The sequence below is a fragment of the Anabrus simplex genome, chromosome 9, assembly GCF_040414725.1.
Source record: "Anabrus simplex isolate iqAnaSimp1 chromosome 9, ASM4041472v1, whole genome shotgun sequence".
Classification (NCBI taxonomy): domain Eukaryota; kingdom Metazoa; phylum Arthropoda; class Insecta; order Orthoptera; family Tettigoniidae; genus Anabrus; species Anabrus simplex.
Window position 1 is genome coordinate 121196098 of NC_090273.1, and position 22297 is coordinate 121218394.

Consider the following 22297-nt stretch of genomic DNA (forward strand, 5'->3'; position numbering starts at 1 on the left):
GTCAGTTTACCATCTTCAGATTGACTGAATGAGGCCACAGGGATGAACCAAACAAAAATGGCACTGTAAATCAAGTTCTGAAAACTGTCAGTTTATGGCCAATAATGATGATGATGATGATGATGATGATGATGATGATGTACCTATTAGTCATCCATATATTTATTTGTGTTGTATTCCATCATATCTTTTTCATTTTCAGTTCCCCTTGTCGAGCTCCTGCCAGGTTGGGGTGTTGATGGTACTTCTCCACCGTTGCCTCTCATTTCACTACTCCTCTTCAGTAATTGTATTCCATTCCAGTCTTCTTTTTTCTTGTACTGTTCTTTACAGAGTCTATCCATCAAGCTCTGGTCCTCCTTCTTGCCCCCTTTCCCTTTATCTTAGCCTCCAACACTTGTTTGGGTATCCTTCCCTCCTCCATCCTCATAACATGTCCACCGGGCGAGTTGGCCGTGCGCGTAGAGGCATGCGGCTGTGAGCTTGCATCCGGGAGATAGTAGGTTCGAATCCTACTATCGGCAGCCCTGAAGATGGTTTTCCGTGGTTTCCCATTTTCACACCAGGCAAGTGCTGGGGCTATACCTTAATTAAGGCCACGGCTGCTTCCTTCCAACTCCTAGGCCTTTCCTATCGCATCGTTGCCATAAGACCTATCTGTGTCGGTGCGACGTAAAGCCCCTAGCAAAAAAAAAAAAAAAAAAAAAAAAACCTGTCCAGACCATCTCAATTTATTCTTATCCATGCTATCACTCAGTTTTTCTACCCCTATTTCTTTTCTGACCTCAACATTTCTTACTCTCTCTCTCCTTGTCTTCCGTACCATACTCCTCAGGAACTTCATCTCACTGTCCTGAATTTTGCTCTCATCTCTTGCTGCCAATGTCCAAGTCTCTGATGCATATGTTACATTATCTCTTTACATTTCATAGGAACTTCTCTGTTCCACACCAAGTTCCTTACATTCTGACAGAATGTATTTCCTGCCTGCACCCTTCTGCTGATCTCCTTATCCAACCTTGCCTCTTGCATTATTTCAGTTCCCAAATATTTGAAGCATTCAACAAGCTCAAGGTTTTGTTCCCTCATACTAATGATTCCTCTTGTTATCACCACCATTTTGCTCTTCTCCACAGTGATGTTCATACCGCCATCATCATCATCATCATCATCATCATCATCATCATCATCACCATCACCATAGGTTTGCTCTTCCAGTGAGCCGGGTAGGGTGTTTGAAAACGAGCATCTTCAAAGTTGCCTATTCAAAAAGATTTTGTGGTCCATGACAGATTCCCAATTCCATCCTCTTCTCTCCACGTCTTTTCTCAGTTGGTCAATCCATGCATTCTTCCAGCTGGTCTTCTACCTGTTATTCTCTTTTCCAAATAAGCACATGGTAACCTTGTGCTATTCATTCGTTTAACATGCCCAAACCATTTAAGTCTAGATGACCTAAATCTTTCCTCCATCAATTCATTTAGACCTAGGTTAGATCGGATCTCATCGTTTTTCATGTGATCAAATTGTTTCGTTTGGAGGACAGTTTTAAGAAATTTCATTTCACAGGCTTGAATCCTACTACAACCCTTTGATGTTAGTGTGCAGGTTTCCAGAGAATATGTAAGGATGGGAATGAAATATGACTTGTACAGGATCATTTTTGTTCTTTGTGGGACCTTCTCATCCCATAGTAGGTGTCTAATGATACTGTAAAAGTTAGAGCCTTTGGTTACTCTGTTTGTTATTTCTTTCTCAGCTCTATTATTACTAGCCATTATGCTTCCTAAATATCTGAATTGGTGTACCACTTCAACTTAGTGAACCTGTAGTGTTATGTTGCATTCTGTGTTATATCTGCTGATTTTCAGTGCTACTGTTTTTGATGGGTTCAGTTTCATTCCATAATCATGAAACTTCTTACACCGCGCATTCTGATAATTTTGCACTCCCTCCTGTGTTTCATCCGATATTGCCACATTGTCTGCAAACAATATTGTCATTGTTGTATTCCAATCTCTACAGAATATTTAAGTTTCATAAAATCTATTAATAAATTAGTTTTGTAATCTTATAGTAAATCCTTTCTGTATATTAAAGGGCTATAGATTGCATTAAAGTACCTGCTGTAGTTGAATGTATATTTGTTATTGATAGATTTTATTACCAGGCGAGTTGGCCATGCCTTTAGGGGCGCGCAGCTGTGAACTTGCATCCGGAAGATAGTGGGTTTGAACCCCACTGCCGGCAGCCCTGAAAATGGTTTTCTGTGGTTTCCCATTTTCACACCAGGCATATGTGACCATGGCCACTTCCTTCCCACTCCTAGGCCTTTCCTATTCCATCATTTTTTTTTTTTTTTTTTTTTTGGTAATAAATTTTAAAAACTTTGTTATTACAAATAACACATTTCAGTACGGATTAAAACATGAGATTAGTCACTTGCAGTATTCCATCATTGCCATAAGACCTATCTGTTTTGGTGCAACATAAAGCCAATTGTAAACAAAAAATGTTTTATACTTTTTTTGGGAGGGGGGGCAATTTTGTTTCCTTCAGGCAGGCCCGTATCATATTTGTTATGCCTCTGTACCAATGGGAGATCTTTCAACTTGTTTTCCTTGTAATATAGATATAATGTTGACTCTATTCGAGCTTTGTTGTGGTGTTGATTGAATGTTTTGAGTAGTTTGCTCTGTAGTTATTACAACTGGCTTCTCAGCTTTGAGACCTGCTGGAACAGTTGGATAGTGGTTCTGGGTGTATTTGAGTTGGAATCCCCAGCATGTCTACATTTGTACATCATTGTAGAGTAATGTATTACAATAAGTTTAGAAAATTTGTTTAGAGGTTTCTAAGTCTGGGAATTTCTGAATTCCACAGAGTTTCAGCAGGTGGTGATGGGTCTGAAGAGAGAACACCGGGACAACCTTAATCGTCTGGCACGCCAGCAGGAGGTGTCTCTCTTCACTGTGAGGGGTGAACAAGCCCAGAAGCTATGCGAGTCTGAAGAAAGGATCGCCCAGTTAGAAGAAACTATTGAAAACCTGAAGCAGGAGATAGAGAGGAATAAGACATTACAGGATATTCAGGTAAGGATGATAGAATGACCTACCTGATTTACTACCAGTGTTTCCTGTTACAAGTAGAACCCAGTTTCTCTGGCTCAAATGGGGCCACGTCTGATCCAGATGATTGAATAATATGAAAAAATCATTAACAACATAAATAATATAGTTTGAAGACATTGTACTCCATATTTTTAAATTTTTTATTAATTTATTAATAAGTTGCTTTTCTGCAAGCCAGTTTTCACTGAACTCAATGTTCCTTATTTGATCATATCTTTCTAAAACTAAAAGTATATAATCTTTGCACCTGTGAAAATTACTGCGTGACATATTTCGGCTTAGAACTTTGGCTGGTAAGATTATGTATTCTAAGGGTCTATGTTGTGCAAGTTATACCTAAGAATTGTCATTCTTATTGATATTGGGGTTCGGAGTAGAGTGGCCACGTGCGTTTATGCACTAAGACTATGGAGCCAAGACCTGCATTCTGGAGGCGAGTGGGTTTAAACTGCACCATTGGCGGTCCTGGGAAGGGTTTTCTGTGGTTTTCTGTTTTCACTTCCAGGCAAATGACAGTTCCTGTTCATAGGTCACTTCCTTACCCAATTTCATTTGCAATCATTCATTTCATCTTCATTACCACTGGGGTTGGCATCAGGAAGGGCATCCAGCCATAAAAACATGCCATATAATTTCATGTCACCTCATCCCCGACTCAGTATCAGGAAAACTGGACTAAGGAGTAGACATACATTGATTTGTTGTGGATCATTATTTCTTTGACAACATCATCGCATACTAGTTTTCACTGGCTCAGTGATAATATGTTTATCTGATAGGTAATTGATTTATTAGTGATCCTCAATAGTATTTAGTAAGACATTTCTTCATTGGTAGTTTTAGTTATGAAAGAACATTTATTTCTTGCTTTTTGCAGTCTTTGACTGAAAAAACAAAAGCTGACTTCGGTTCTCCAACTACAGAGAGGGAGGTTGAATTTCCAAGTGGAACTGAAGTGTGTGATGTGGACTCATCCAGTGCAGATGTTTCTAAATCAAACAAGGATAGAAATGAACAAGTGGAACTGGCTGTTACTGAAGAACCAAAAGTAGAAGTGCCTGTGAAATGTGACAAATGTACTGATACTAGTGATTTATTACAAGAAGTGTTTAAATCTGATGCTGAGATTCAAGTGACATTTAGTGAGCCTACAGGTGTGTCGTCATCTGTAGCAGAACAATCGTCTTCCAGCAAGGAGGAGTTGGAGAGAAAGTCAAAGGAACATGCACCATCTCCAGCTCCTTCAGAAGTTATCAAACCACCACCATCCCCTCCACTTATATCTGGAATGGCTCCTCCACCAAGTCCCCAACCTCCATCAAAAACCTCTCACCCTCAACCACCTCCACCTCCTCCTGCTTCTTCAGGAATTGGTCCTCCACCCCCACCCCCACCAATGCCAGGGGCTGGCCCACCTCCACTGCCTATGCCTGGAACTGGCCCACCACCACCACCACCTCCTCCTATGTCTATCATGGCACCTCCACCTCCACCTTTGCCCAGTATAGGACCACCTCCTCCACCTATGCCCGGTATGGGACCTCCACCTCCACCTATGCCCGGAATGGGACCACCACCTCCTCCAATGCCTGGGATGGGGCCACCGCCTCCACCAATGCCCGGAATGGGGCCGCCGCCCCCACCAATGCCCGGAATGGGGCCTCCGCCCCCACCTTTACCTGGTATGGGACCGCCGCCACCTCCTCCACCAGCACCAGGAATGGGTCCTATGCCATTGCCCACACCTCCTGTTGGAGGTTGGATGGCCAACAGAGCAAGTAAGTTCACATTGTCACATGCAAAAGCTTCAGATAGTGCACACACACTCAAAACATTAGTTTTATATTTAAGATATGAGGGATTTCAGTGTGCAAATTAACACTTTCTTTTTCTCCAGTTCATTTTTAACTAAAATAATTCATGCAAGAAAAGAAGTATTAAAAAAAAAGACAAATATTTACTTTGTTGTTCAGTCTCTTATTCTGTTTTTATGTGAAGGTCCATGTCTAGGGTTCTTAAGAGCTTCCTTCCTTCATACTACATTTGTTGAGAGCTATGAAATATCATGACAGTGTTACCATATGAATTTGCCTGTAAATTGTCTATAGTATCATGTAGTCATGCAGTGCTATCTCTGCATCAATAGGTTTGAATATTCAAATCAGATTTTAATTAATAAAGAAATGGCTTCCAGTATAACAAATGTTTAAATCAGATGTATGATTTAATTTTGTGGAATTTTGCACACTAGTATTCCACACTGGTCAAGTTCCAGAAACCAGGTACTAGGCTTCATCATCAGTCACTACTGATCTGCATTTAGGGCAGTCACCCAGGTGGCAGATTCTCTATCTGTTGTTTTCCTAACCTTTTCTTAAATGATTGCAACAAAATTGGAAATTTATTGAACATCTCCCTTGGTAAGTTATTCCAATCCCTAACTCTCCTTCCTATAAACTAATATTTGCCCCAATTTGTCCTCTTGAATTCCAGCTTTATCTTCGTATTGTGATCTTTCGTACTTTTAAAGAGACCACTCAAACTTATTCGTCTACTGATGTCATTCAATGCCATCTCTCCACTGACAGTTCAGAACATACTATTTAGTCAACCAGCTCGTCTCCTTTCTCCAAGTCTTCCCAGCCCAAACTTTGCAACAATTTTGTAATGCTACTCTTTTTTTGGAAATCACCCAGAGCAAATCAAGCTGTTTTCCTTTGAACAATGATCAACCAAGTAAGAAAATTATTTACTAAGAGTCAGAAGCAATAAAGTACAATGCAGTAAAGGAACTTACAATGATTATACATTTGAAAAATAAGTCAAATGTCCCAGATTAGATGATCTTTTCGGTAAGAACATTATCAATTACATATACATGAGGTATTCTTCGTAAGTGTGCACAGGTATGTTCAGGAACCCACCAGACCTCAAGGTCTTTACTTTCATCATGGATCGTATCATCTCATCTTGCTCTGGCTCTTTCCTCTTTGAACACTATTGAGCTAAGCAGTTCAGATGCTAGAGCGCTGGCCTTCTGAGCCCATCTTCAGGTTTAGTCTTGGCTCAGTCCAGTGGTATTTAAATGTACTCAGATACGTCAACCTCTTGTCAGTAGATTTTCTGGCACATAAAAGAACTCCAGTGGGCCAAAAAGTTTGTCACATCCACATCTCCGAAAACCATAAAAGAGGAAGTTATTGGGATGTAAAACCAATACTGTATCATTATTATTCTTTGAACATTACTCTTGTAGGACTTGTTTTCTACATTTTCCCAGAACAGTATCGGTATTTTCTTGCAGGTTTTGCTGTTTATAAGGTCACCCGAACTGCACCTCAACTAACCCCATCTGTTAACATCAGAAAAATTACTTCCCAACCTTCTGTGATGGGTAGTGCTGTTTGTAAATGATAGATTCCACAAGCAAAGAGATTATAGCAGGATTGGTGAGGAAACTCTGGCAGGCATAGAGTTATTACCATAAAAACAGGTTTGACAAGTCATCTTACTTGCTACCTTGCCTGAATGAATAGAGTTAAGCAACAGCGAGCAATAACTGTGTATGGACATGTACGATTCGACGTGCACATAGAAAGAAATGCACAGTTGCACCACTAACAACATGTTATAATTTGCTTTTCAGAGTTGCTTAGCTTGTCAGTGAGTTATGGAGAATCTTTGTTTTTTAAGTGGAAGTGATTTTCTTTTCAGTTTCAACATAGTTAATATACAGTATAACCATTAAGTTTTCCACTCTCTTGAAACTAATGGAAGGAAAATAAATACATACATAAATAAATACTAGTAAAATCTGAAATTAATAAATAAATGAATTATATGTTTTGTTCCTGAAAGAACATCATCAGATTCCATCAAATCACACTTTTTATGGGGATTAAGTCATCATCATCTTCATTTCCCGTTTCCAGCTTCCCAGGTCGGGTTGTGAATCAAGGACCTCCATCGCTGCCTGTCTCTCCACCACTCTTCTCCTTTTTTTTAAGTACATCTTCTGGTTTTCCTCCCCTCTTCTCTATGCACTTCCACACTGAATCGGTCCACCTCTTTCAGGGTCTTTCTCGTGGTCTCTTTCCTGTTAACTTCTCTGGAAAAGTTCTTTTGGCACTCTCTCTTCTCCCATTCTCATCACATGCTCATACCACTTTAGCTTTGTTGTTTCTATCCTGTCTTGAAGTTTCAAGATTCCTGTCCTTTTCCTTATCTCTTCATTTCTAATTCTATCTTTTCTGGTCTTGCTCTCGATGCCTCTTAGGAATTCCATCTTCACTGCTTGTGTTCTAGTCTGCTCTCATTTTGTTGTAGTCCATGATCCAGCTGCATAGGTTAGTATGGGTTCATAGTAGGTTGAATATAATACTTTCTCACATTTCTTTGGGACATCTTGGTTCCAAAAAATACCCCTTACACTTTGGTAGAAGCTGTTTGCTTGTTGTATTCTTTTCTTCATTTCTAACCACTTGCAGAATTTTACCATTCAGTTTTATCTTTCCTCTTCCTTCCTTCCTTCCTTCCTTCCTTCCTGCCTTCCTTCCTCTTGTCATCACTGTTGTTTCACTTTTCTCTATGCTTACTTTCATCCCAAGTTTTTCTCTCTCTTGATTCCATACATCTACTTGTTTTTGCACTTCTGTTTCATCCTCACCCCATATTACTGTATCATCTGCAAACAACATGGTTTTTTTTTGCCTGTCTTCCCAATCTCTGTTTAATGTTGTTATGAATTTCATCCACGACTATGATGAATGGTATGGGGGATGGTACACTTCCCTCTCGGAGACCAGTTTCAACTTTAAACCATTTTGCTTTTACTATACTAGTCTTCACACTACTAACACAATTTTTGTACATAACTTTTATCATTTGGACTTCCACTCTGTTAACTTGTTTTTCCTTAATGTGTCCCATACCAGCTGTCTGGGCACACTGTCATAAGCTTTCTCAATGTCAATAAATGTCATCACTATGTCTTTTCCAAGACGGCCTCCATGGCTCAGATGGCAGCATGTCAGCCTCTCACCGCTGTGTTCCGTGGTTAAAATCCCAGTCACACTATGTGAGATTTGTGCTGGACAAAGCACATGCGGGACGGGTTTTTCTCCGGGCACTCCGGTTTTCGCTGTCATCTTTCATTCCAGCAACACTCTCCATTATCATTTCATTTCACCTGTCATTCATTAATCATTGCCCCAGAGGAGTGCAACAGGCCTCAGCAGCCGGTACAATTCCTATCCTCATTGCAAGATGAGGCTTCATTCATTCCATCCCTGACCTGGTCAGTGACTGGAAAACAGGTTGTAGGTTTTCATTTTCACTATGTCTTTTCCAAACTCCCATCTTTTCTCCATCACGTGTCTTAATGTAAACATCAGGTCAAACATTGATCTGTCTTTCCTAAAACCATACTGTTCTTCTTCCATTTTCCTTCTAGCTTCCTCCTCAGTCTTCCTTCCAATACGAACAGCCCATAAAATGAGTGCGAGTTTTGGGGGATTAAGTATGGGTAAATATTATGAAAAAACTTAAATGTTAAAATTCTGTGTTCCGTGCGTTAATAAATGTGGAAAGTTTTTATAACTTACTGTATTGCACTGCGTCTGTTATTGTTTCTCTTCTCTCTGCTACTCTGGGTAGGCTGTGTCATACAATCCCTAGCGCCACACACCGGTAACTTACTGCTCATCATGTAACGTGTCACCTTTTTCATGGAAATTTACTTGTAGACTGTTTTTTTGATGCTCATATTTGTAATATTTTAATTCACTCGGTATTTCTTCTTCTTGCTTCCGAATTTGGCCAACTGTGGACCATGTAAAACTTAATGCTTTCTGGCCAGCCTTCTTCTTTTCTCTTCCCAGAACTTCTTCATTCATTCACTCCTTATTTTTCTCTGCTCCTCAGATATTACAAATTTGGGCCTGTTCTTCCGCTGTTCTTCATGGAATTTGGGGTCATCTACTAGAGTTCTGATCTTCTTTCTGTTGTAGATCAGTTCTGATGTTATTTTAATTTCTTCTGCATCCTCCTTAACCTCCTCCACCCATTTCGTCGTCCTCCTCAATCCAATTATATATTTAAATATCCTTTTAGTCAGGCTTTTGTCATTCATTCTGACGAGATGTCCGTAAAATTTCAGTCTTCGTTTTCGCATTGTGTCCGTGATCTTTTCGGAATACTTGTAGAGATCCTCATTTCTCCTTTTCCTCCACGTACCATCCGTAGGAATCTAAAACGACTGACCAATACCTTGATATCTTAGAAAGGAAAATGGTGCAATGAATCCTTGCACCTATCAAAGATGGAGGAAATGGGGACAGTTGAAAAAAAAAAAAAAGCAAAGAGAGAGATATATATATATATATATATATATTGTGTGATGGGCAGATATTGGATCATGAACATCCTGAGAAGCAGGTGAATCCAGTGGCCTTGTCATGTGGCAAAGGAAATCAGAAAAGACAATCCCTAGAACTATGATGGAGGGTGTACCCCAAAAATCTCAGCCCCTTGGTAAACCAAAGCTGCAATGGTCAGATGAGGTGAAAAAGGCCTGATACGGCTGGGCATCACAGGAGATTGGAAGAAAGAAGCACTAAATCAGCAGAGAAAGAGGGAACTTGTTGAGGCAGTGCATGGTCTTCAGGACGAATGATCACTAGATGATGATGATGATGATGATGATGATGATGATGATGATGATGATATATTTACTGTACCTAGCTTTCTGCTTGTTGTGTTCTATCTTCGTCAAGAGTGATGATCTCTGAATCGCTGAGTGTTAAGTTTGTACTTAAAAGGCTTCTCTGATATAGAAATAGATCTGGACAAATAGGGGTTTATGGGAAAAGAAACCATTTATGAAAGATGTGGAGTTTATACTTTTTCTTTTATGAATTGCCCTTGCTTTCTAATGCTCCTTTTGCTGAAACTGCTTGTCATATGTAAATTCTTATCTTCCTTGTTCCTTCCTATCTTAGATATTATTCTTAATTAGCTTTTCTATGTGACTATTTTTGAAGATGCATTGCTATGCACCCTTGAACCATTGGATTGAGATCCTAAAGGATTTGTTGAGATCTGAGTGTATGGAAGCCCTCAAGCTTCAGTACTGGTATGTCATTCCTGTGCATGCCCTCCCAGAGTAAAGCTGAAACAGAACCTGCTGCAGACACTGCAGCAAGACTAGAACCTTCACACACATTCTCAGTTCTTGTTCAAGGGGAAACACCAGACATTACAGAATCTGGATAAAGATTGCAACTGCCCTTTCCCAGTGAGGTCTGAAAGTGTGTGAAGAAGTTCCTTGTATCACCAAAGGAGGTAGCAGTAAACTGATACACATAATCACCATTGACCACAGGATGTTAGATCCAACTATCACATTTGAAGAGAGCTCCAGCTAGTCTGAGGAGGCAGACCAAGAAAAGAGTGATTTTTACAAGCCAGCAATAGAATATTTAAAAGAAACTTACAGAGTTTCTAGTGTTTAAGTTGTTAGATTGTTAATTGATGCCAGATAAACAGTGACCTAAATTTCTATGTAAACAATCTGCAGAATCTGGGATTTCTAATAGTATTGTCCATCATATATTAAAATTAGCACTCAAGAGGTCAACTCAAATTATACAGAATCATCTGTGCAACCCACTTTAACCACCATTGTGACATTATCCTTCATTCTGTTCATTTTATTGCTTAATACTGTTGGTTTTGGTATACTTTGTCATGTTTTAAAATCCATTAATTAGGAGGTAATGAATGAATACATGACTGATTTAATTTCTTTTAAAAATATAGCACCTATCTGAATGAGAGACTGAACAAGATATTTGTCATTGGTCTACTGCTGTAGCTTTTAATCTCCACCTAACACTTAATTAAAATAAAAGTGTTAATTCTCAGAATTCCCTTGTATGAACTTTACAGTCAATCCACAGACAGTTCCTAAACTCCTTGAAAATTGCAAATTTATTTATTAATCATTAGGTTCTAGTTTCCTTAAGTTTTGAATGTACTGAGTTCTTTGTGTTGATTGGTTTAGCTAATTCTGACACTTGGTTTCTCACGTTTTTCCTCCCCCAAACCTGAACATTATAGTGGCACCAGGAGCTGTCGCAGGTAAGACAATCCACAGCTGCTCAGTGCATGTACTTCACATTGCCATGTTTGATTCACTCAAGCCACTCTCAAGACAGTGATATTCCTGCCATTGCACTCACACATGACACAGTCCTTTTTCCCAGGTCACCCCATCACCTTAGATAAGGAATGAGATTAATTAAGGGTAAGAGTTGAAAATGTTTCTTCCTTCAGATCTCAGAATGAATCAATAAATTTTTCTAGGATTATCTCGTGAGGAAGCATACTTCTTATCTTTCAGGACTTAAGTTTTAATTATGTTCATGAGAAGTTACTGGCAACCAAGCCATATGTCTTTAAAGTATATCATACTTGGTGCCTCTCTATCACTATGTTTTGGCATATTTTACCATTGTTCCATATTGAAAATTTATTTTGGTATCAGTTGCAAATGAACCCTTGTTTAATGTGAACAAGTGTATACACGGTATAGGGCTATTGTATAAGGTTAATAATGCTTTTTAATTATATACGCCGGGAGATAGTGGGTTCGAACCCCACTGTCAGCAGCCCTGAAGATGGTTTTCCATGGTCACTTCCTTCCCATTCCTAGCCCTTTCCTGTCCCATCGTCACCATAAGGCCTACCTGTGTCGGTGCGACGTAAAGCTACTTGCAAAAAAAAAAAAAAAAATTATTTACGCTGTCTGATCACAAATATCTGGACAAACATCTGTTTATGTAAACTAGAGCCTAGATCATGGCCTCTCAAATGCCCAAAATCTCACGCGTGCAAATCGAGGCGCAGAGACTCCGTGCATTGTGCATCGGTCCGACTTGGCTCAACTCGGCTTGACTCGGATGGTGCCGTGTGCTGAAGACAACGAAGCGTTCGGTGATAGACGGCTTTGTTTATCAGTGAAATAGATAAGCACAAGACAACAACATAATAATCGAGCAACCTGTTTCGAAGAAAGCAAAGACTTCCAAAAGTCCATTTCAATCGAACTGGGAACTTTCGTATTTTTCTGTCAGTTGTGACGATAAAGCCAAATGCTTAATCCATGGGACAATAATTATGTGATAAGTTAATCAAAAAGATCTATTTTCCAATATAAAGGCTTTGCTCAAATTCTACAAGAATTTGTCGAGCACACGAGGGCGAAACGCAGGCAACCAAGAATGAGTTAGATAGAAAATTTATAATGTCCAATAATGGACCATTATATTTGTATTATAAATTTACTCATTCAGGACAAATATTTTAGGTTCCCTATGGGAATCAACATCTACTTCAGAAGATTTTCCTACGCTGCATCAAGAAGCAGCTAAGATTATTTCTATGTTTGGTTCCACATGCATATGTGAAGGGTAGTTTTTCCTGTTTTGACTTGTACGAAAACTAGATTGCGTGTGAGTAGGCCTATTTCTGATTGTAATTTAAAGAAGGCTCTCAGAATTGCTGTCAGCTGGTCCCTTGTTCCAGGCATAACTGGTATCATTGCAAAGGTAAAGGAAAAGAAGAGCTAGAGAAGATGAATTGTCTGCTCAAACCAAATTGAAAGAAGAGTGTTTTAACACCGGTAATGTTGTCCCATACAACAGCGTCACCGCTCCAAACCAAACCAAACCCCATGGCACTACAGCCCTTGAAGGACCTTGGCCTACCAAGCGACCGCTGCTCAGCCCGAAGGCCTGCAGATTACGAGGTGTCGTGTGGTCAACACAACGAATCCTCTCGGCCGTTATTCTTGGCTTTCTAGACCGGGGCCGCTATCTCACCATCAGATAGCTCCTCAATTCTAATCACGCAGGCTGAGTGGACCTCAAACCAGCCCTCAGGTCCAGGTAAAAATCCCTGACCTGGCCGGGAATCGAACCCGGGGCCTCCGGGTAAGAGGCAGGCATGCTACCCCTACACCACAGGGGCCGGCATAGCGTCACCGCTCACAGCACATAAACATTTTGCAGTGAGGGGAGAATCAGCGGGAAAGGTGAAGAAGGCGAAGACAGACTGAATGGGTGAGACAGGTGTAGGGAAAGAGAAGTGGGAATTTGCATTCTGGTCAACCTAGTGAAGTCATCTCCTGCACCTTGCGCCGTGCAGTGCACAGGCGCATGCACCCTGAGAGGCCCTGGCCTAGATAGACCACCACTGCTATTATAAAAGGTGATTGAGGGCTCAATGTTTTTCATTGCTATGGTATACACCAAGCAAGTGGTTGTGCAGTTTGGGTCACGTAGCTATCAGCTCACATTCGGGAGATGGTAAGTTCAAAACCTGAAGATCGTTTTCCACGGTTTCCCATTTTCACACGAGACAAATTAAGGCCATGGTTGATTTTTTTCCCCACTCCTACCTCTTTCGTATCCCATCGTTGCCATAAAACCTATCTATGTCAGTGTGACATAAAGCAGATCGTTAAAAAAAAAAAATCTACGACATCCCAGCAAAATAGGTGAAGCATGAGAGGTTAGCGATTTTGAAATTGGAATGATCATTTGTTCCCACATCAGTAAGCAAACAGTTAGGGTCATTTCTGTTCTTCTCAAGTTGTCCAAGCCGACCGTTGGGGGCGTGATTGTGAAGTAGAAATGGGAAGAGACAAAAACAGTAGCCTAGTAGGCCATATGTATTGACTGTCAGAGACTGGTAAGCAATAAATAAGGGGTGATGAAAACAAAATAAACATCCTGGGATTATGTGAAACTAGATGGCCTGGCAAAGCTAATTTCCACAGTGACCCATTCAGAATTGTGTACAGTGAAATGAAAATGGTGGACAATATGGAGTAGCTGTAATATTAGGAAAGAAGTGGGCAAACAACGTGCTAAACACTTATCATGTCGATGATAGAATAATGATGGTGAAAATAGCTGCCAAACCAACAGATATAGTAAAAGTACAGGTATACTTCCCTACTATTGGACATGACGACGACGAAGTTGAGGAAATATATAATACAATAGAAGATATAATTAAACTAAACAATGACAAAGATAACATAATCATAATGGGAGACTTCAATGCTGTGGTTGGCAGCAATATTACTAGAAAAGTTGCCGGCAGATTCAGTCTAGGACGAACAAATGATAGAGGAGAATGTATGATGGACTTCTGTGAAGAACGGGACATGATCATAATGAACACTGTATTTGACATACCTAATAGAAGGCGTTACACATGTAAGGATTTTGGAGATAATAACAGATACCAAATTGACTACATTCTAGTTAAGAGAGGGTACAGAAATCAGGTAACGTCATGCCCTAGCTACCCTGGCTTAGACATCGACAGTGACCATATTCCAGTATTAGCAGAATGTTGAATTAGGCTGAAGAAGTTAAGGAAACCAAGAAGCAAGAAGCAGAATCTAGAGAAGTTAAATGATCCATTAACACAAGTAGCATTCGAAGAAAAGTCTGACACTATCATGTACAACAAGAACAATGAAACAGATTGGGACGCTGTCAAAGCTTCACTTACAATGGCAGCAGATGAAGTGCTAGGGAAAAAGATGTTTGAACCCAGGAAGAACTGGATGACTGAAGAAATACTAAATCTCATTCAGGAAAGAAATAAAGAACACTGAAAAAATACTCCAGAAGGTATGATGAGCTATAAGAAACTAAAAAACCTGGTTAAACAGAAGTGCTGAGAGACAAAAGAAAGATGGATGGATGACATTTGTAAAACCATAGAACATGATATGAAAATCGGAAATGCTGACGGAGCATACAATCAAGTAAAAAGATTGCAATTCAAGGCTAAAATGAAATCCAGTGTAATAATAGATAAGGGAGGAAATCTGTTAATGAAGAGATGGAAAGAGTATTTGGAGTATCTGTATAACGGAGAAGAAATTGACAATGTGGATGAGTGCATCATAAAACAAGAGCAGGTTTCAGAAGATGAACTAGGTATTCCCATAATGAGAAGTGAATTTGAAACAGCACTGCAACAGCTGAACAAGAAAAAGGCTCCTGGACCAGACAAAATGCCTGCTGAACTGTGGAAAAACTCTGGAAGAAAGCTGAAGGATGAACTCTTCAAAATCAGCAAGTGCTGCTATGAAAATGGAGGTATGCCAGAGAATTTGTAGAAAGCATAGCAGTACTTCTGCACAAAAAAAGGAGATTCAACAGAATGTTTCAACAAGCCTTGTTTCACATGCAGCAAAAATATTCACATGCATATTAAAAAACAGAATCAAAATGAAAATTGAGCAGAATCTAGATGATGATCAGTTTGGGTTCAGGAAAGGAGTAGAAATGAGAGAAGCTATTAGAGCACTTAAAACCATCTTGGAGAGAAGACTTAGAGCTTAACAGAAATACATATATAGCTTTTGTAGACCTGAAAAAAGCTTTTGACAATGTTCAGTGGAAAAGACTGTTCAGAATTATGAGGGATTTTCATTTGGACTGGAAAGACAGAAAAGCAATACTAAACCTCTACATCAATCAAAGAATAAACATTGAAAGTAATGAAACAGTATGCAAGGTGAGGATCATGAAAGGAGTAAGACAGGAGTGTTTCTTATCACCATTTCTATTTAATCTGTACATTGAAGAGGCCATGAAAATGTTTAAATCAAAAACACCTGGCATTAAAATAAATGGAACAACTGTACAATGTATTAGATTTGCCAACGACATTGCACTTCTGGCTGACAATGAGAACATCATGCAGATCATGCTCAACATGCTCATCTTAAAAGATTTCCAACTTAACATTAATGTAAATAAAACTAATGTTACAGTTGTAAGCAAATCTAAAATGAAGCCAGCAGCAGATCTCAGAATTGGAAATATTTTAATAAAACAGGTGCACAAGTTCTGCTACTTAGGATCAGTTATTACCGATTACAACAGATGCACTGTGGAAATAAAAAGAAGAATTTCCGTGTGTAAGAATGCCTTTGAGGAGAAGAAGCAGCTCTTAATTAGTAAATCCTTAGATACTGAACAAAAGAAATTGTTTATCAAAACATTCATTTGGAGTGTGCTGCTATATGGCTGTGAAGGATGGACACTCTTGAAAGAGGACGTGAAACAACTAGAGGCAGTGGAAATGTGGCTCTGGAGGAAGATGACAAGAACTAGCTGGATTGAGAAGAAAACTAATGAAGCAGTGCTTAGAGAAATAAACACCCAGACATTTAATAACGATAAAAAGGAGAAAAGCATCAGTTTTTGGTCACATTCTCCGGCATAATGCATAAAGAACTTGTTCGAAGGCAAGGTGATGGGAAAGAAAGGCAGAGGGAAACCACGGAAGAAGATCGTTGAAGAGGTAGTTGTGTTGATGGGATGCCAAGGTTATGAAGAGATGAAAAGGATCGCAGAGAGAAGAGATCAATGGTTGCAGCGACAAGGCAAAGCCTTTAGATAATGATGATGATGAACCATGCTATACCATGTGACATTCAGAAGGCAGGTTTTGGGTGTAGTGAATGCCAGACAAACAATTCGTACCAGTCTGTGCAGTTCACACAGTAAAATATGGTGGAGGTGGTCTGACATGCAGGTGTTCTTTTCATGGAGAGGAGTTGGTTGTCTTGTAATACTGCAGGACATGTTAAGGGTAGAAGGATATTGGAACATTTTGAACAGCCATGTGTTTTCTATGATCGAAGACCAGTTTGGAGATGATCATTGTGTGTTTCAACATGATGATGCTCCCTGCCATAAAGAGGGGTCTGTTCACGAGTAGTTTGTGGACAGTAAGGTTCTGGAAATAGACTAACCAGCTCAGAGCCTGGCCTCAGTCCTAAATGAACATCCCTGGGTTAAAGAAGAATGGCAACTTAGCTCCAGACCCTTATGACCCACATCACGTATTACACTTGCTACAGCATTGCAGGAAAAATAGTTAACCATTCCTTGGAGACATTCCAACATCTAGTAGGACAGTTTCCCCCATAGAGTTTGAGCTGTAATAAAGGCCAAGAGTTAGTCCACCCTGTGCTTATGTCCAGCACCGGGCAATATATCCGAGGAATGCTTAGAGGACAGTTTCAAGCAGGTGTACGGATACATTTGATCAGATAGTGCATTTATAAATTGTATAATATTTATTCACTGGGCGAGTTGGCCGTGCGCGTAGAGGCACGCGGCTGTGAGCTTGCATCCGGGAGATAGTAGGTTCGAATCCCACTATCGGCAACCCTGAAGATGGTTTTCCGTGGTTTCCCATTTTCACACCAGGCAAATGCTGGGGTTGTACCTTAATTAAGGCCACAGCCGCTTCCTTCCAACTCCTAGGCCTTTTCTATCCCATCATCGCCATAAGACCTATCTCTGTCGGTGCGACGTAAAGCCCCTAGCAAAAAAAAATATATATATATTTATTCAAAAAATCTGTACATTTCAGTCATGTAATGGTAGTAAATAAAAATATTTGGCATAATTAATGCCTGTTGCCAGAAACAAATACTGGTACTTCAAGTTATAGGAAGTATAGGTTCCATTTATACCCTATATAGGATCCAAGAAGTAATTGGCCTCTATAAACAGTACAGTCTCTCTTCCAGTACAGTGGGAAGTGAATAAAAAAACAATTGGCAACATTTTTTTAGCTCATAATGAGATTTACATTTTTTGCAGTGCTTTTTATATTATTATGGTATTATAAAGTGTTGTTTTGTATGTTCTCTGGAAATAAATTTGTGATCTCTTATGTAACATTGTATTAAAATTCGTTTCTATTAATGATAGAAACTAGTCAGATTAGTCCAAGCAAAAGTAACACAAAGATGTCTCTTAAACCTACAAGGCAATACTCAATATAAGTAGGAAGTAGTTTGGAAGGTTCTACTCAATTCATAGTGCTCAGTTTGTCTTTCTAATCTCATGATACCCTTTTCATTCTAGGACTCGTTCAGAGGGGCTGAATTCATAGAGTCCTTAGCTCAATATAGGATAAATTCATTGCAGTTTATCGGTCAGAATGCATCATCAGCAGCATGACTGTGGACCTAATTATGGCCCCTCCCATGAGGCATTCTCCAATCCCCCTCTCTTTTTGGGTGATAATTTATTTTGTAATGCTATATCATTTATAAATATACACAGTTAAACTCACATATGGTACATGGACAAATACCTCAAATAAATCACACAGTTGAAGTTCAAATATAAATTACTGTACTCTCATCTCATCTCATTTGCTGAGTCAGTTTCTAAAGAAAGTTACCTGGCATTAAGGGTGGCTTTGGTGGGTGGTATGCATCCGCCATTCAAGGAGCATATTCTGTTCAATCGAGTGCATAATCTTGCTTCTACAAAATCACTTACACTCTCTGATGACATTTGATGCCTAGACCCATGATAGGGTAGGGGGACTTTTCTAAGTAATACATATAAATTATACATCATCTATTTATTGAAAAGAGTTAGTTTATTGCCATTATATGCTTAGAGGCAAAAGAAACAAACCTCGTGGTACAACAGCCACAAAGGGCCATGACCTACCCAGTGACCACTGCTCAGCCCAAAGGCCTGCAGATTATGAGGTGTCATGTGGTCAACACAATGAATCCTTACAGCCGTTATTCTTGGCTTTCTAGACCGGGGCTGCCATCTCACCATCAGATAGCTCCTCAGTTGTAATCATGTAGGCTGTGTGTAGCTGAAACCAGCCCTCAGACCCAGGTAAAAAACCCTGATCTGGCCGGGAATTGAAGAGGCAGACATGTTACCATTACACCGCTGGGCCGGCTATCCTTAGAGGCAGATTTGTTACATTTTCTGATCGAGTACAAGGAATTTCTTTTATCATTGACTGCTATTCAAAGCTTGCTGTAGAATGTGAGCTACGATGAATTTTTCACAAATTTTAACTGCCTCGAATTCAGCTGAAATAATGTCATGAATTCATCCTGTTGAGAGTTGAGAATTCTCTAGATTTGCTAGAAATTATGTGGATGCAACTAGATGGATGGGATAACTGAATACAATTAATTGATGGTAGACTTGTTTAGAACTTTCTTATTAGGTGTGTGGGTAATGGAGTATTACCTGTTTTACCTTCTCCAAGTTGGAGTTTGCTGTTAGTGCATGGGTGTTGGGGCCCTAATCCTTCCTTATCACATGTGTTCACTCAGTATGTGTATCTGTTTTCTTTGTTTTCTGGTAAAGGGAATGTGCTGTATATATGTTGTGTGCTGTATTGTATCTGCATGTAAGTGTTATGTTAAAAAATGGCTTTTAAATATCATTGTTTGTTAGAACAGAAATTTAAATCATAAATATTTTGGTGACTGATGAGGTGAATGATGTTGTTTTAATGGGAAAAATTGTGAGATTGAGGTCCTTGAAATATTTATAGGTGCTCAAATACGTCAGCCTCAAGTCTGTAGATTTACTGGCACATAAAAGGACTCCTTCAAGACTAAATTCTGGTATCTCTGCATCTCCAAAAACTGTAAAAGTTACCTTACTGTAACATTTAGTTTTACACCCTTCTTTCGTCAAACGATTTGATTCCAACCCTGGAAGCTGTACATGTGGAGATCTTCCATCTACACATTGCAGCTGCTTTTTTATAATCTTCATCTTCCCAGGACTTAGGGATTACTCAGTGTAACTGAGAGCAAATATTTCTAGCAGGCACTACAATTAATGTAGGTAGTAAAATTAGGCCTCCTTTGCAATCTGGTCAGAAAATTTGCTTCATACTGTCATGTCATGAGTTAAGACTTGTTTACAACATACTAAACTCTGGTACCAAAATAGATGAAAATAGAATATTTGAGGTTATCAGAGAAGCAGTTTTTTAAAGGTATTACTGATTATTTTGTCTTTCTCAAGCCCATCTAAATTTGGATCTTACTTATCCTTGCTCAGTAAACAAAGCTTTATTTCATAATACGTATTTGCAATTCTTTTCTCTTTATATCCTTCATGATTTTGTTGTCTTCTTTACTAGTCTACCTCCCTTACACTCTGTGGTTGTTTTTTTTTTGTAAGTTTTAGCATTTCCCTAAAGAACTGGCCACTTGTGAGATACCTGTGGTGATCTCTGGGACACAGATTAAACTGGATTTCTTTCTTTAATCTTGATGACCTGGGGGTTTAATTTTATTTACAGGCACAAATTCACACACTTGGAGATCCACTGGGATGTTTTCAATCCAGTGAATAGCTGTAAGAACGGCAATCAGTATATATTTCCATTCTCCAACAAAGCATGTACAGTATTCGGGCACTCCTTTACAATGAAGTACACTCTGTTTAGCATCTCCACACTCACACTCTGGGGTGTCCGAGATTGCCTACTTATGCAGCTCACTCTTACATCTCTGAACATAAGTTTTAATGTGATTTTATCAGCACCCAATATTCCTTGTGAGTTGTATTCCAAGCAGAGGTTGTATAGGATCCTGGGCTACAGACTGTATGAAGGAAGCAGCTGTTTTTCCGTCATGATTCATCAGTGGACAATTTTTTCTGGATATGCCATGGCTTCCAGATTCCTAATTGGATGTCTCAAGTTGGGGCATTTGGTTGGCAGGTTTTCCGTTATGGTGTGGATTGGGAGGTTGTGTTGCATATGAGGGTTGCTATACTTTTCCCAGACTTCTATCATCCTATCGTTATTTCATTGAATAATCAATTAATCCAGTCAATCATTAAACCATAGAATCTCTGAAAATCAGCATTCTCTCTCAGGTATTCAATTTGTTCCATCATTTTTCTAGCTGTTCTAGAGGTCAGTGGACAAAATAGTACTATTACAGATTTTTTTTTTTCTGCGGATAGGTTAAAGAAGTCATCAGGTATGTAATAGATATTGAAAAATACTTCCAAATATTTTTTATTGAGTTGTATCTTAAGGATACAAATATTAGTATAAGAATACTCCAAAAGTAAAACAGGAAAATTTGAAGAGTTCAGAAAGTTATCTGTAGAAATAAAGGATGAAGAAACCATTTTTAATAATCAGGATAATCTGGCTGGAGAAATAAAAAGATAATGGGAACATGACAAACTGTAGTAATGGATGTTGTGTAATTTAGTGGGTTGCATCATCAGTGTATACTAGTTGAATGTATGTTTTGGTATGGGCTTGTATGTAATCATCATGCTGGTTTGACTGGGTGTTTGCAAAAATGAGCTAACCAATGACTTTTGCAATAGTTATATTCAGTGATGGAAAAAACACAAGAAAAACATTAATTGAGCTGAGTTAGTTACCTGGGAACTATTTTATTCAATTAAAGTTACAAATTACTTTTCCAACAAGTAATCTGTAAAATTACAATTACTTCATAGAATGCCAGTTTTAAGGAAATCACTGCCATTTTCTTTTCTTTTTGCATGGGTTAGAATGATATAAAAGTTAGCAAGGAAAAAGGTATTACTTCATTTAGAGTTGTTTTCTCCCTTTTTAAAAATATTTTAAAAAATCACAAATACATTAAAGTGACTCTCATCACTAAATGAGACTAAGCATAATACCTTGGAACTTCCAGAATTATTTTTTCTTGTCATTTTTATTTTAGTTAGTGACTTTTAGCATTTCAAATAAACTGCCACCTACTTTTCAAAGTAACTGGTTCCTGAAATTTTCATCACTAAGCCCTGACCTTTTGCGGAAAAGCACAGCTTTGCAGTTGCTGAAAAGACATTTGACAGGGGCACTTGGCTATGTTTAATTTTAAGAACATCCCCAGCAGTGATTGATACAGTAGGAGAAGTCTGATGTCCTTGGAACTACTGTTAAGAAAGCACCTCATCCAACGCTGGTAAAACTATGGGTTCTGCTGTAGTAGAACTGAAAAAGTTATTTTCATCTCAGTGTTTTCATTTTTTAATTTCTGTCAGATGTATATTGAATACAACACTGTAACATATGTATCTCCTTAATTAAAGCAAATAATCCATATATCAATGTCCTACGCCCACTTCAGGAAGAACCCCCAAGCTTCATGAAAACATCAGTTGTCACAAATTTGAAATTTGGAAGACATTACCTGGATAAGGTAGGAGTGTTGAAGTCTTTGCAGATGTATCTGACTCTAACAAGTGGATTTCTAAAAAAGCTGAATTATTCACATCTGA

General features: G+C 39.0%; 1 protein-coding gene across 6 annotated transcripts in view; it reads left to right on the forward strand.

Moving 5' to 3' along the window:
• LOC136880952 (formin-2) overlaps positions 1-22297 on the forward strand; it is a 351200-nt gene that overhangs the window by 266027 nt on the left and 62876 nt on the right. For 5 of the 6 annotated variants that reach the window (XM_067153494.2, XM_068229197.1, XM_068229199.1 and 2 more), the window contains 3 exons: positions 2884-3092; positions 4009-4909; positions 11250-11270. In XM_067153494.2, the coding sequence (XP_067009595.2) occupies positions 2884-3092; positions 4009-4909; positions 11250-11270 (1131 nt within the window). The remainder of the gene's footprint in view (positions 1-2883; positions 3093-4008; positions 4910-11249; positions 11271-22297) is intronic. The other variant, XM_068229198.1, reaches the window with a different exon arrangement.